This window comes from Eublepharis macularius, chromosome 11 (assembly GCF_028583425.1).
Source record: "Eublepharis macularius isolate TG4126 chromosome 11, MPM_Emac_v1.0, whole genome shotgun sequence".
Lineage (NCBI taxonomy): Eukaryota > Metazoa > Chordata > Lepidosauria > Squamata > Eublepharidae > Eublepharis > Eublepharis macularius.
This window is the reverse complement of record NC_072800.1, coordinates 61,087,252-61,103,771: the sequence shown is the minus strand read 5'-3', so window position 1 is coordinate 61,103,771 and position 16,520 is coordinate 61,087,252. Positions and strand designations below refer to the sequence as shown.

The 16,520-nt window shown below is 41.3% G+C and overlaps 1 protein-coding gene across 2 annotated transcripts in view; it reads right to left on the bottom strand.

Moving 5' to 3' along the window:
- SGCE (sarcoglycan epsilon) overlaps positions 1–16,520 on the bottom strand; it is a 49,075-nt gene that overhangs the window by 20,739 nt on the left and 11,816 nt on the right. For both annotated transcript variants that reach the window (XM_054991805.1, XM_054991806.1), the window contains exons 3-5: positions 15,163–15,320; positions 12,900–12,972; positions 11,150–11,348 (exon numbers count right to left, since the gene is read on the bottom strand). In XM_054991805.1, coding sequence (XP_054847780.1) covers positions 11,150–11,348; positions 12,900–12,972; positions 15,163–15,320 — 430 coding nt within the window. The remainder of the gene's footprint in view (positions 1–11,149; positions 11,349–12,899; positions 12,973–15,162; positions 15,321–16,520) is intronic.

Below are 16,520 nucleotides of genomic sequence, written 5' to 3'. Positions count from 1 at the left end.
GACAACTGCGAGATCTAAAGAGGGGATGGAACAGCCCCCTCTTTCCGGACAAGAACGACTGAAGGATGAGCAAGGGGTTGTGCCTACGATGTGGGGAAGGTGGCCATTTCACAGCAGAGTGCCCCGAGACGAGAAGGGTGTGCCCAGAACAAAGACTGAAGCTAAAGAGAACTCAGGAGAGGCAGCCTAAACCCAGACCTCATTAGGCCGAGAAGAGGGAGACAGCAGGGGCGGCGGCTCGAGCGCCCAGGGACACAAAGACTTATAGTGGGGAGTCATCCTCAACTGACAAAGGAGACACCAAGCCACTTGCGGGAAGCGACGGGGACCTGCCGTAAAGGGCACGGAGGATCAGGTGCCAATGAAGGTGAGACAGAAGGGAACTCTATTTTTCCGGGTCGTCACCCTGCTGAATCCAATCTCCAAGTTAGGGTGGACCAATCTCCGAGTTGATCGACTCGGGGTGTACTAGGGATTTGATTGTCCCCTCCCTAGTGACTGGACTGGGGCTAGATGTACACCAACTACCAGAACCATTAGTGTTTGAGCAAATGGATGGTACAGTCATGAAGGGAATCCCCCTGGGGTTTGAAACCAAACCGATTCCGGAGGGCAATGCGCACGCGCTAGCGTTTGGACGCCTTGTCTCCACTCTCCCGAGGGCATCCAAGTTAACAGCTTTAAAAGAATGTAAACTGCTGATTGAAACTGCTGAAACTGATTTATGAGACGTCTGGCACAACAAGAAGAAGCTTGGTGAAAGAATAGGTGAGAGGATAACAGAACTTGTTTAGTTTTAAAAGGGAAGGGAGGACGAGCCGAGACAGAGATAACATGGCGGCTACTGTGAAAGGCTTATCAGAACAACTGGCACAATTTCAAGCACTAATGCTTGACTCCCAGACCAAAATACAAACTTCTGTAACTGAGCTAACAGCAGAAATGAGAAATTTGGGCTCAGAGGTTAAATTGGTGGCAGGCATTGCATCGGAAGCCAAGGCTCTTGCGCAACAGAACAAAGTGGAGATTGATTCATTGAAAAAAACAATACATAGACTTATCGGACCGTAATAGGAGGGGGAACATTATTTTCTTTGGTATTTCTGAAGAAGTTAAAGCATGTGATTTAGAGCGGACCCTGGTGGAATGGTTATCACAACAGGAGCTGGAAATAGAAGAAGAAGATATTGAACGTGCCCACAGACTCCAAACAAGAAGAATGGGGGGGGAACCGCGCCCGGTGATAATGAAGCTTGTGAGGGAGAAGTTACAGCAGAGGATATTCAAAACACTCAAGAAAAATAAACAGCTGACATTTAAAGGCAGAAGGGTTTATGTGAAGGAAGATTTTTGCAAAGAAACGCTTTATCAAAGGACTCAAATGAAACCTTTTGCACAGAAACTTAACCAAAGCAACATTAAATTCAGCTGGGCGTACCCAGCATCCCTGGTCATTTACCAAGAGGGGAGGAGGCTTTGTGCGAGGAACCCTGAAGAGGCACGGGACCTATTAGAAACTTTGGGAGTAAATGTGAGGAATACTGAGTCAATCCCGATGGATGAAACGCATCAACCTCGGCCACAGCAACCGGACTCTGAGGAAGGTCCACCTAACCGTCAGGACAAGAGGCCAAGACTGTCTCGAGACTGAGACATATTAAGGGAAGTATACAAATAAAAATTAAAATAGTATTAAAATGGTTATTAATATAACTCGGGGAGTGGAGGGTGCGCTTACCCCAGATGTGTAGAGAAGGGATGAGTACTCATCCCCAGCTCATGGCTCTACACAAGGGAAGGGGATGGGGAGGGATGGGGAAGAGGAGGGAAGTTGGGTATACAAAGGGGAATATCAAACTAAATATCGGGCCAGGGGAACAAAGGGAAGGTAAATCTGAGTTTGAAAATGGATAAAACGCTACAGGTGCTGACACTGAACGTCAATGGTCTGGGTTCGGATTTAAAAAGGTATAAGCTTCTTAGATTTCTTAAACAACAGAATATAGATATAGCATGGCTCCAGGAAACACATAAAGCAAAGAAAGATAAAAGACCTTTATTTAGAGACCCTAATTGGGGGATCTTGGCAGAGGCACGTGGATCATCAAAATCAAGAGGTGTGGCAATTCTGGCTCACAAGAGGAATGACATAAGAGTAATAGAAGTGATAAGAGATGCTGAAGGGAGGTTCATAATGGTTAAATGCCTGGTTGAAAATAAATTAACAACATTGATAAACATATATGCTCCAAATACGGGACAGAAAACCTTTTTATTAAAGGTATTAAAAAAAGCATGTAGCTTCTCTGAAGGAGAGGTAATTTTGGCAGGAGATTTAAATAAGGATTTTAATAAAGATAATATAATTAATTGGAAACAATGGGATCTGACTGAAGTACACAAAGTTCTTAACCTAGTGCCCAAACCCACATATTTCTCAAGTAGACATAAAACCTCCTCATGCTTAAACTATGTACTTATAAATAGAATGAGTACCTGGGAGGTAAAAAGAGTAACCACCCATCCAACATGGATTTCAGACCACGCCCTGGTAAGTGTAGAAATAATACTAATGCATAAACAAGTTAGAAGACCATGGAGATACAACAACATGATTATGGCTAGGGAGGAGGACAAGCGATATATTACGGATCAAATAAAGCTATACTTCAAAGAGAACAGAGGAACGGTGGAGACAAATACACTATGGGATGCAGCTAAGGCGGTAATTAGAGGGCAATGTATTATGAAAGAAAAGGAGATAAGGAAAAAATGGCATGCCGATAGGGAAGGGAAACTACAGGAATTAAGTAAGTTGCAAGAGGACCAAATAAAGAAATTTTGCCCCAATAGACATAAATTAATTAGGGAACTGCGGAAAAAACTGGATGTTCTTGACTCCATGGCGTTATGGAAAAAGCAGGTTATGGTAAAAAACGAATACCAGAGAAATACACTTAATTCAGCCAAGAGATTAGCAAATTACCTGAGAAGGGAAAAGGAGAGACAAAGGGTGAGGAGTATTAAGATAAATAAAAAGGTGACACAGAATCCAGAGGAGATAAAAGGAGCATTTGAGAAATTTTATAAAAGTTTATATGAGGAAAAAGAGGTGAAGGAATTTGAGGAAGAGATAGGGACAGTGTTAACGGAAAGTGAACGAAGGAGGCTTGAGGAGGATGTAACGTGTCAAGAGATTGAGCAGGCGATAGGTAGCTTAAAGACAGGTAGATCTCCAGGGTTAGATGGTTTTTCAGCTGAATTTTATAGGGAAATGAAAGAGGTATTGATCCCTGAATTACAAGAAGTATTTAATAATATACTAAAAGGAGGAAAGGCCCCAGATACCTGGAGGAAAGCAGAAATAACGGTGATTTTGAAACCTAAGAGGGACCCCCAAGAAGTGGGTTCATATAGACCGATTAGCCTGCTGAATCAGGATTATAAACTCTTTGCCAAAATATTGGCAAATAGACTTAAGAATATTATTCAGAAAGTGATAAAAGAGGATCAATACGGTTTTATGGAGGGTAGAAACATTGCACACCCGGTAAGAAATTTAATCAATATCTTGTGTCATAGTAAATTTAGGAAACTGGCTTTATTAAAATTAGATGTTTATAAAGCTTTTGATACACTGTCATATCAATTTTTATGGACAGTTATGGCCAAATATGGAATTAGTCAATCAATTATACAAGTATTCCAGGAAATATATAGAGAAGGCACAGCGGTAGTTAGACTCAATGGGGAACATACCTCACAATTCTCAATTCAGAGAGGAGTTAGGCAAGGATGTCCGCTTTCCCCGTTCCTCTTCATAATGGCTATAGAACAACTAGCTCAATGCATTAGGAACTCTGGGAGGATAGAGGGATGTCAAATAGGCAAGGAAGAAATTAAATTAAATTTATTTGCAGATGATCTGATCATAGTTATATCTAATCCGAAAGAAGGAGTCAAAGAGACAAAAATTATATTAGAAGACTTTGAGTTAAACTCAGGATTAAAAGTTAATATGGCAAAATCAGAGATAATGTATATTAATGTGAGGATGGAAGAAAGGAAAGCGATACATAAATGGACAGGAATAGGTTTAGGGGTCAAGAAATTCAGATATTTAGGGATAGATATAGTTAAAAATGTTAATAAGATGGTAGAGAGGAATTATAATCAGACGTGGAACACAATATTGAAAGAAATGAGGAGGTGGGGCAAGAAGACATTAAACATAACAGCTAGGATTAATATAGTGAAAATGTTCTGGACCCCAAAGTTATTATATTTGTTTCAAACGATACCTTTAGAAATCAATAGACAAAAAATTAACAGTTGGAATGCGAGAATAAAAGAATGGGTCTTTGGCAGAAAAAAAAGTAGGGTTTCTAGGGTTTCTATTTCATATATGCTCATAGATCTGACATGGGATGGGGTGTCCCAGAACTGAGAAATTATTATGAAGCATTTCAAATAAAAACATTAATGGAAATAGGGGAGAGAAGTGAACAAAAATGGGTTAGAATCGAGAATGAGGCAAATAAAGGGGTTGGAAGATTTGGAGTATTTACAGGAGGAAAGTTTAAATACAGTATGTTAGAACCGGGACCGAGAAAAACAGCATTAATGATTTGGAGGAAATGGCAACCGAAATGGTTAAAGGGAGTATCTAAACAAGTATTATTAGAGGCATTGGATGAGGAGGAGGAAGATGAGAAATGGTGGAGATTACTTAAACAGAAAGGGTACACTAGATTGCAAGATATACTATGTGGGCAGTCACTTAAACCATTACAAACATTACATGATGAAATAGGAAGGCAATATTGGTTGAAGCTAATAGGTCTACATAATAGACTTAAAAAGATAATCGAAAATAGGACTCTGACGGCGGGGGAACCAATGGAGGAGTTATTAAAGGTGATGATAAACACAAAAAGAGGATTAGCAGGCAAGATATATAGAAGGATGATGTCTGATAAAGATCGGACAAGAACCCTCCTTCAGGGGAAGTGGAGCGTAGAAATTAGTCTAGCGGATAGAAGGGTTGACAGAATTATAAAAGGTATACAGGAGATAAAAGTGCATAAATTCAGAGCTGGAATTGAAATTCTACACGAAGTGGTATAGAACCCCGGCTATATTAGCTAATATGTTCTCAAGACTAAGTTCAAACTGTTGGCACTGCAGAAATGGGAAAGGATGGTACTCCCATATGTGGTGGGAGTGTGCAGAAGTTAAAGCCTTTTGGGAGAAGGTAACAGAGCAACTTTATAAGTTCTTCGCAATAAGACCAAAGATAGACCTAGAATTGATGTTAGGTAGTACTTTAGGTCATAAAGATATCAGAAAAGAAGGACAGGACTTATTTAAAGCAATGGTGCTAGCCGGTAAAGCAGTAATAGCATTTGGTTGGAAAGACAAAACTAGGTGGACGGAACTAAACTGGCAGGATTATTTATTTGAATACATTCAATCAGACATTATAGCCATAATTAATCAGAATGAGTCATGGGAATTAAGAATAGGAAAGATTAAGGAAAAATGGCATTTATATTTAAAATGGGTCATGGAGGGTCAACAACGGGACGTTCGGTGGAAGCTCCTAAGCTTGTGCCCCTGGCTAGAAAGGATGAGTAGCTAAAGGGAGGGCGGGAGGGACAAGGGTATGAAAATACAGATGAATAACTTGAATGGGAAATAGTCATCCAAAATATATTAAAACTCTCAACCCTCCCCGGCTATAGGATACAATATCTTCGGCGATGAATTAAGTGAGGAGGAAGAGGAAGGAGAATCAAGGAGGAATAGAAGGAGAGGACTCAGAGACTAACTCCTCTTATCCGGATGTGAAGAAACAAGATAACTCGAAGAATGATTCTTACAAGGGACTTCTGCTGAAGATATAGAAACTGTATATGAACTCATGGGGAGGGGTTGGGCAATGGGTATATATGTATGGGAATAAGGATGTTTCGAAGGAAATGCACAAAAAATATACAATAAAAAAAAATGAAACCAAACCGATTCCAATGTGGATGGGGCACCATTGGGAGGACAGGGCTTTCATGGTCAGCCCAGCCACAAAGTTCCTGCTGGTGTTAGGGGTGAGATGGCTGTACGATCATGACCTCTATGTCAAGTGGAAAGCAGGCAAGCTGGATTTCCCCTTGAAACATTGTCATAAACATACGTGGAGCGACCAGTGGAGGTCCCAACTCCCTCCTCTTACCGAAACTGCATGTTTAACCGTGGAAGAGAGGGATAAGATTCCTCCAGAATATCAGGACCTGAGCAAAGTGTTCAAAGAAGGAGAGGCAGACAAACTGCCTCCTCATTGGTCAACTGATTGTGCGATCAAACTGATCCCGGGGGGAAAGCTACTGAGAGGGAAACTGTATTCCATGAGTTTAGGGGAGAGGGAGGAGTTATGCAAGTTCATAGATAAAAACCTAGCTAAGGGTTTTATCCACCCAGCGAAATCTCCCCACATTGCCCCAGTAGTATTCGGGGGGGAAAGGATGGGGGGTTGAGGTTGTGTACCAATTATCGGGGAATTAACACAGTCTCCATGTCCAATGCCTACCCTCTCCCACTCATTAGGGATATCTTGGGGGTAGTAGCCCAAGGAAAGATATTCACCAAACTAGACTTACATGATGCGTATTTCAGGGTACAGATAAAAAAGGGCGACAAATGGAAAACAGCCTTTAACACCCCACTGGGCCAATTCGAGTACAGAGTAATGCCATTTGGTCCCAGGAGTGTTCATGAACCTAATTAACAACGCATAAGTACTTGTACAAAGGGGTGGTGGTCTATTTGGATGATGTCCTGGTGTACAAACAGGACCTCGTTTCCCATGTGAAGTTGGTAAGAGAAGTGTTAAGAACTCTGCTTCAGCACTGGTTTTTTGCCAAGCTCTCTAAATACAACTTCCACAGGAAAGAACTGGACTTCTTAGGCTACTGGGTGTCCCACAAAGGTCTGGGAATTGACCCAGCAAAAGTTGAAGAAGTATTGGGGTGGGAAGCCACCCGAACTAGGAGACAATTGCAATCCTTCTTGGGATTCACGAATTTTTATAGACCCTTTATTAGAAAAGTTTTGCCCAAGTTGCATTACCACTGACTGACTTTCTGGGGAATGCCAGAGAGCATTTATGGAATTAAAATCTAGGTTTACCTCTGAGCCAGTGTTGTACCACCCAAATGAAGCTCATAAGTTCATAATATAGGTAGATGCAAGTGATGTGGCTATGGGAGGAGTTCTATTACTAGAAGGGGAAGAGGGGAAGATGCATCCGTGTGCTTACATATCAAAAAAAATTTCAGGCGCCAAGTGGCACTGGGCGGTCTGGGATAAGGAGGCAGCTGCTGTTAAACTGGCTTTAGGCACATGGAGACATTGGTTGGAAGGGGCCAGGGTACTTTTCGAGGTGTGGACGGATCACAGGAACCTGGAAGCCTTGAGAAAGCCATGCAGACTGGGAGCAAAACAGCTAAGATGGGCAGAGTTTTTCTCCCGATTTAATTTCACCCTTAAACAGTTTCCGGGGAAATTAAATTTTTTGGCAGATGCCCTGTCTTGCCTCCCACAGCATGCCAGCCAGAGAGAAGAGGTAGTAGACACAATGTTTTCTCCTGTCCAACTGGGGGGGGGCAGTAGTTACTAGGAGCCAAACTAGAAAGGGGACTTCCCCGCTGCCTTCCCTCTCCATACATTGGGAAGAGAGGGTGAAGAGAGAACTAGAGAAAGAACCAGGGGAGGGATTACCAGAGCAATCGGAAAAAAGGATAAATGGATGTTGGTATCAAAAGGGGAAGATGTATATCTTCCCACCGGGACTGAGGGGAGAAGTATTAGAAAATTGCCATGATAGTAAGCTAGCAGGCCATTTTGGCTACCTCAAAACATTGAATCTAACCCAAAGGCAATTCAGGTGGCCCAAAATGAGGAAGGATGCATCCCAATATGTGGGCTTAATGTGTGCTTAATGGAAAAACCGAGAGGGGGAAAACCACCAGGATTGTTACAAGTAATGGAGAATCCCCCTCGACCTTGGTCTGTAGTATCCATGGATTTTATCATGGATCTTCCTCCAAGTAAAGGAAAGACAGTGATTTGGGTAGTGGTGGACCTGTTCTCTAAACAGGCCCATTTTGTCCCTTGTAGCAAGCTACCCACAGCCAAGAAGCTAGCCAGTCTGTTCATGTTGCATGTAGTGAGGCTTCACTCTTTCCCTGATAAAGTAATCTCAGATAGAGGCCCACAGTTTATTGCCAAATTTTGGAAGCAGTTAATGGAAGTGACCAGCATCATCCAAGGGATGTCATCGGGATGCCATCCAGAAACAGAAGGGCAGACAGAAAGAGTCAATCATTTGTCGGAACAATTTCTAAGGTGCTGTATAAACTATCAGCAGAATAATTGGACAGAATATTTAGCTTTCGCTGAATACTGTTATAACAACAGCATTCACAGCTCTACAGGAGCATCGCCTTTTAAGATTACCCAAGGGTTTGAGAGCAAGGCGATGCCATTTATTAGACACACTCCTCCAGAGAAAGGAGGAGAGGAGAAAACCGAACTCCACAACTGGTGGAGGGGAATTGTAGAACAGTGGGACCTGATTTCACAAACCTTGAGAAAAGCAAAAGAGGACTACAAGGCCCAAGCAGACAGGAAGTGCTCACCTCAATGGGACTTAAAAGTAGGGGGATGGGTATTTGTATCTTCAAAGAACTTACGGGGAGAACAGTCTAGTAAAAAATTAAGTTGGAAGTTCGTAGGCCCATTCAAAATAATAGAAGTCATTAATGGAGTAACAGTAAAATTAAAGCTGCCAAAGAATTTATAGAATGTCCACCCCATTTTCCATTGCAGCCTCCTAAAAAGGGCCCCAGATCCGAACCAGTGGCACCCAGACCCGGGGACTCCCCCCTTTGATAATGAACAGCCAACCTCATCACGAAGTAGAATCTATTTTGGATTCAAAATGCAAACGAGGGACATTATTATACCTTGTGCGGTGGAAACATTTTAATCAAAGTCACCAAGAGTGGGTCACAATGGAAAATGTTAAAGCTCCAAAGTTAGTTAAGGAGTTTTACAAACAATATCCAGATAAACTGAGGGGGAGCTGAAAATAAGGGGGGCAGAATGTCAGACAGAGGTTAACCTGTCTGGTATAGAAGGTAGAGAAGTTACATAGTTGCAGTTTAACGTTTGACAGGGGTTAACCTGTCGGTCATAGAAGGTAGGGAAATTACATACCAGTTTAGTCTTCTAGCATTGACAGGCTGTCAAAGCAAAAGTTCCATTCCGTAGGAAAAGGGGAGGGCAAAGAGTATATAGTCAGTGTTGTTACCGTTAAACAGTCATTCTCGGCAATTGTCTTATGTTGGTTGTACTGGATTTCCTGAATAAAACCGTTTACCGAATCTGTCTCTGCCTGGTCTGATCAGAGCGGATATTTTGAGAGGATCCATTGAACAGAAACTGACACACTGGCAACTACAGTTACCAGCCTTTGCCCCACACCACCTCTCACCTGGCCGGGGGAGAGGTATGAGAATGGGCCAAGGAACCCTACAACGTGCTTCCTGCACACTCCAAGTACTTCCTCACCACAATGAGAATGACATCGTGCACAACACGGAAGTGATGGGTCGTGCATAAGAATGTGATGATTTGGTAAAAATCACCCCTACCCACTATATTGGGAGCCAATTTTTACCAAATCAGCCCCACACGTAATTTGTTGCTTCCACACCGCGCCAGAATGACATCATTCCTGGCATGACATGGAAGAGCTCTGGAGCATGTGCACTGCGCACGCACACAATGTAAGTTCTCCCCCACACAACCTCCACTCCCCACTTTCAAGCCCAGGAGACCTGGCAGCCCCCCCCCCAAAAAAAACACTTTAGAATCAACAGAGTCTAAACTGAATGTGATACAGGCAACTTTCCTAGAAAAGTGCTGAGCAAATGGATCACAGAAGGTAACTGGAGACCCTCTTTACTGAGACTGTGAAAGCTCCTTTGCCATTTGCAACAGTTTCCAGACACAAGTCCAAAAAGGCAACAATACACATACTTATAAAGAGCAGCATTTGTACACTGGGCAGTGAATGGGCACCATCAATCATTCATTCCCTCTGTAATAACTGATGATTGCAAGAGCAAGGCCATACCAGCAGCAGGAAGAGGCTATTGGGACATCAACCCACTCAAAAGCTTTCTCAGCAGCTGCCCCAACTCCACAGTACTCTTGTGCCCTTTCCCTGCCTGTGTTCCACTCACTGCAGGCCTTTCAAAGCCAGTTTATTCCAGAAGGCCTTTTTGAGTGAACTTCCTAACCTGGTTTCATTCAGCTTTTAATGATTTTTTACACATGGATATTTTAATTGTTTTTTGGGTATGAAATGTGTTGTAAGCTATACCTAGCATTTTTTTAAATTGAAAGATAGCACATAAATGTGTCAAATGGGGACCTAGGGGAGGACATGAAGAAAACATCACATAAAGTTAGGTCCTATGCCACTTGACTTTACGCAGGAAGAGTGTAGTATACATATAACAGATATGTAAAGAAGTTACTAAATCCTTGCCATGTTTAGAGGGAAATATCTTTTCGATGTATTGTCGAAGGCTTTCACGGCCGGAGAACGATGGTTGTTGTGGGTTTTCCGGGCTGTATTGCTGTGGTCTTGGCATTTTAGTTCCTGATGTTTCGCCAGCAGCTGTGGCTGGCATCTTCAGAGGTGTAGCACCAAAAGATAGAGATCTCTCAGTGTCACAGTGTGGAAAAGATGTTGGCAGGTCATTGGCAGGACACCCTGGGAAACTCTTACAGGATGACTCAGCTCAACCCCACCCCTCCTGAGTAGATACAAATGACCTGCCAACATCTTTTCCACACTGTGACACTGAGAGATCTCTGTCTTTTGGTGCTACACCTCTGAAGATGCCAGCCACAGCTGCTGGCGAAACGTCAGGAGCTACAATGCCAAGACCACGGCAATACAGCCCGGAAAACCCACAACAACCATCGAAATATCTTTTCGATGTGTAATTTTAATGGACATGAAATATTTCAGGAATAAGCCACTTGACTGCTGGAAGAAACACAACCAAGTTTTACTTACCCTTCTTTCATATCATTAATAGGAAGTGGAACTCGGCCTCCCCTATCAAGAGCTGAGGTGATGTTTATGGCATTCAGGCGCTCAGGTTGCCATACATTTTTCACTGCTCCAAGAAAGTCTCCAATTACCTCACTTGCCAACATTTCCTCTACATTCATGTTTTTAATAAAGAACTCTGCTTGATATGGTAAAGGAAGATCTGGTTGCAAAAGAAAGTGAACTATGTCTTAGTTTCTTTTTAAGTAACACAACTGCCAAAATAATGGCTTACTGTCCATTTACACAAATGAATGTGAAAATGGTCCACGATCTTTTAATAATAAATTTAAGATTTACTAAGCAACCACCCTGACCTGGATAGCCTGGGTGAGCCTGCTCCTGTCAGATCTCAGAAGCTAAGCAGGGTTGGCCTTGGTTAGAAACCAGATGGGAGACCTCCAGTGAAAACTAGGGTTGCAGAGGCAGGCAACAGCAAACTGCCTCTGTTAGTTTCTTGCCATGAAAACCCCACCAGCTATGACTTGAGAGCTCTCCACCATACAAGCAACCACTACTGATTTCTAGAAAAATCCAAATTCTGAGGACTGCTCAAGATTTCTTAAACATATATTAAAAAGTATTATTCCAGCATCTGAACTTCCTAGAACATAAAAGTATGCCAGAGGTTTTCTTTTAATTCTATTTCTACTCAGTTCAGCTGCTCAGGAGCAGTTTAAGTACTACACTGCCTTTCCCATCAAAAAGAAATCTTCCATTTACTGAAAGAGTCTTCTTTGAACAGAAGATTCCTTCTGTTCCTAGAAATCCTCTGATGAATGGAAGATTTGGTAGACACAGGGATACCTCTTGATACAGTCCAGTGTTTGCCAATCACTGCAGTGAGCCAGATGCACTTTTCAAATACAAGCTGTTCTCACAATGGGATTTCAGAAGTATATTTAAGAGGAAGAAAAGAATATGTTTAACATTTAAGAAAAATTATGTCAGAAAGTCCAATGAAATGAGATTTAACGGGTTGAAGAAAATTCTGCATACCTCTTCCCCAACACAAAATGCTTTTTAAAAGTTTAAATCCTGTATAAGAATTTAATCTGATGAAATTATTTATCATATATCTAATTCTGAACTGGACCATAGAGTGTGGATCAAAAAATCCACAAAATGGAGGTAGGGACAGACAGGGGAGATTTTTCCAAAAACTTGAAGGAAGCTCCAAGTTTGAAAAAAAATCTGAAACCTTAAAAAAATGGAATATTAAAGCTCCTCCAAATAACAGAAACAATACTTACAGCTTTAAGAAATAAATGCCCATTGAGACGCTGCTCTAAGATTTCAGGACCAAAATAGCCCTGGAAAATGTCTTGTCCCATTCCCTGTCATGTCCCCTGATGTAGAAGAACTCACCAGAGAAAACCCAGCAGCGACCACCAAAGACCCACAAAACTCAGCCTATCTGGAGGTGGCAGCTACCATGCAACTTAGCTAGACTTTTCCCAGAAAGAGGCTGCTGCAGGAGGAAAGGAGGGAAAGCTGAAGACAGGAGGCCGATAAGGATAAGTTGACTGGTAGGTGGGAAGCAGAGAAGGAATCAAGAAAAGGGGAATGAATCTGGGAGCTGCCAGGGAAGGGAAACAAAAAATAACAAGGTAGGGTGATCTAAGGGGAAATTAGATGCCCCCCCCAATTCCTTGCAGGTCTCCCACTTGTAATTACATAATCTAAATTGTTAACAAAATTCCTGTAGACATACCTTCTGCTGACATTATATTAATAATCAAATTATGCCTTGCAGTTTCAAACGTACGTCTGTTATAAGCAGTGATCTAAAGAAAAAGGATAAAGCAGTAACGTGTTACTACCTTTTTGAAAACAAAATCAGGAGAAAGAGAAATAAACGTTTTAGCATATTCATTTCAAAATGCTGACAATGGTCAACATTTGAGGGTGGACAGACTCTTTAATAGTGGTGGTGGGGAAGCTGTAGCCCTTTCAGGAGCAATGGAAAGGAAGGGAAATGGGTTGAAACAATGACTCCACAATGAGTCAGCCAATCAATGATATGAGAACAAAGTTGGAAGACACATTTAAAGAACCTCAATAGCTCAGAGGCAAGCTACAAGAGACAAATTACACAAGGAGGAGCATGTGAAGGGAGTTGCAATGTTAGCCAGGAAGCTGAGATTTAAAGGAGATCGAAGGCTCTGGTAATTTCCCCTCTCTACCGAGCCAGGGAGATGGCTGCTCAGAGGGTTTGTTAATTTCCTCTTTGCCTCCAGAAGGCTCTGTCAGTTTCACTTCCCCTTTTAAGAGGCAAAGAAGAAATAAACAAATCTTCTGGGCAGCCATCTCCCTAGCTCTGTAGAGAGGGGAAATTGACAAAGCCTTCTAAAACTCAGCTTCCCGGCTAACATTACAACTCCCTTCACCTGCTCCTCCTCGTGTAATTCATCTCTGGAAGCTTAGCTCTCAATGAGCAAATTAAACAAGTATTGTAACTAAACGGAGAACAGAATTGAGAACTTAGGGTCGCTTCCATATTACACTTTGCTACTGTAGCTCTTAAGATATACATCCAAAAGAAGGGGTACATATGGGATATTAAATTACTTCTTTCCCTACTTTTAAGCATCTGATTGTTGGAAAGAAAATGCAGAACTAAATAAATCTTTGGTCCTATCAGAAAAGCTTTCCTTATGTGTCACAGTCAAAAAAAACATGCAAAAAAGATCTCTAATAGGGGAATATCTCTAATAGAGATCTGTGAAGCCAGTCCCTTCTGCAAATATGCCTGCTTTTCCAACCCATGGTCTTGGATGTCTGCAGAAACACTATGGCACATCTTGGAAATCCATACTTTCAGGAACCTCATGTATAAATTATTTGCTCATTTGAATGCACCTACAAATACAGCTGCTGCCCATTGTTTTCAATGGAATGAACATCCCCATTCTTCAAACTCCAGATAGCTTTCTCAAGAATTTGGGCAACCTGATGCCGATCCTTTTTTTTTCTGATAGAAAATAAATCTACGAACTAAAGAGAATGTGAATTCAGGATGATTATCCACACAAGTGGAACTAAAGTACCTGCGCTGAAAGCTAATTCTATCAGATTGCTGTAGTAGGCCTAGCCATTACAGTAGCTAAATAGAGGTCTATATATACTCATTTTTAAATGACATGGATATATACCTTCACTTATACATGTCTCCACTTTAGGAGTCCAATGAAATAAGCTATTGCTTATAAAAGCTCATGCTACAATAAATTAGTTGCTGACTTTTTCATTGTAATATGCTGCTCCTCTGGGATTTTAAAATGTTTGCTGGTTTAAACATAATGAATGGCGCAAGCAGCCTTAAGTTTCCTGATCTACCAGCTAATGAGGTGGGAAGGGAAACAATTTAGAGTATAAGATAAAAGTATTTATTCATGTGCTGTATTTATAGATCATCTTTTAACCATAATGGTTTCTAAGACAGTGAAGAAATGTTACAAGATCTCGGCCAGGTCAGGAAATCCTGGAATCATCCTTTAGCTTGCCTAAAGGCAGAGTGCATTTTGAGCCCAATTGGTTTATTATGACATTAGATTTCACAACCTGCTGCTTACCTCATCCAATGCATGTAAGAGACTTGAACAAGACATAAAGAGACTTGAACAAGACATGAAAAAATAGGATTGGCTCTGTTCACAGACAATCAGGATGAGTTATGAGAGGGTAGAGCATGTAATTTTCATACACAATGTCCCACATTCATATCCAACTGGGTCTCAGGTAACAGGGCTAAGAAAGGCCTCTCTGGAAAGCTCCAGGTTCAATCTGCATAAGAAACTTCTATGCACATGATGCCTTCATTTATTTCAATGAAGCATGCTGATCAGTTTTTTTTTAAAAATGCATATATTGGCAGACTGGCCTCTCCACTGAAATCATACAGTACGTCATTACATGACGGCATGTTTGTGTTCCAATGTTTGATGCAATTTCCAGGTGATTAAAACAGAACATACCTCAATAATGGTTGGTTTGCCCATGTTTTCTGTAGTTGGTGATCCATATAGCACTCCATCACTGTATGGTGTTCTCTGGATATATCGTAGCCAACCAGGTCTGTCAGGGTAACCCATTAGGTTTGTGTTAAATGTTATGGGATCATTGTTTATCTCACCTGGATAAATAGGACATCTCGTTTAGAATACGGTTTTGCCATATAACAGGACATGCATTTTTTTTAATACTAAGGAACTGCCAATAGTAAAATAAGAAAACTACAAGCTATCACTTCCTATTCTCATCACCGCAATATACTCATAAAAGAATCATCATTATGAATTTATGCTCAGTAAGTAAAAATGGCGGAGTCGCTTTGACAATTTTAGCTAACAGCAAGGGTGATGTGACCCTTTCCCCTTAAAGATGTAATAACTCACAGCCATCAGTCACAAAGTTCTGGAACTATAAACCTCTTCTGTACAAACTCCAGTAAAGTTAAAGGAAGTTTTGCTATAATTGTTAGTCTTTGCTGCATTGCTTTACAAGTCAGGCAAAACGAGAGAAAACTTCTAAATATTGCCTGGACAATAGATGAGGAGGCGGTTCTTGCAATATCCTGGCCCCAAGACATTTAAGGATTTATATGACACATTTGTGCATTACCAAATCACCATGACGAGAACATTTCCAGCTTGCCAGCTAAGATTACAAGACCTGCTCGCCAAAGGCAAGGTGAATGGTGATCAAAGACATGACTTTTTCAGTGGTGAGTGACATCTCACTGGTGTAATGCCCTTCCCTTTCCGGCTCACCTGGCACCTAGCTTAATCTCCTTTAGGTACCAAGCCAAAACATTTCTTTTTACCCATGTTTTTAATTAAGGGGTTAATCTTCTACCATTATTTGTATATTCTACTTCTACCCTGAGAACTGTTTTCAGACTCATTTTAAGCAGTCCAATGCTTTATGCAGTTTTTAATTGTTACCAACTTTTATGACATTTTATGTTATCCTTATGCTTTATTTTGTAAGTCACCTCACAAGAGCTGGCACAATTTCCTAAACAAATTAATCTTAATGATTTTTCCTTTCCAGCAGGAGAGGCTGGCTCACTTGCTCGATGCATTTACATCTATCCTCTTACTATTTTCAGGGAGCTTTTTGAGTGGCCTAGGCTTCCTTCTGTACCACACTATAATTTAAAACGCTGAAGACTTTTTGAGCCAAATTCACTAATTACTGTCTACAAGCAATTTCCATTCATTTCACTGAGGCTTGCGTGGGAATAACTCTGTAGGGATCTCAAGTTCTGAACCAGGAACATCTTAAGTTATAGCAGTTTTTTACAGTGCAGTCCTAAACAGAGTTACACCTT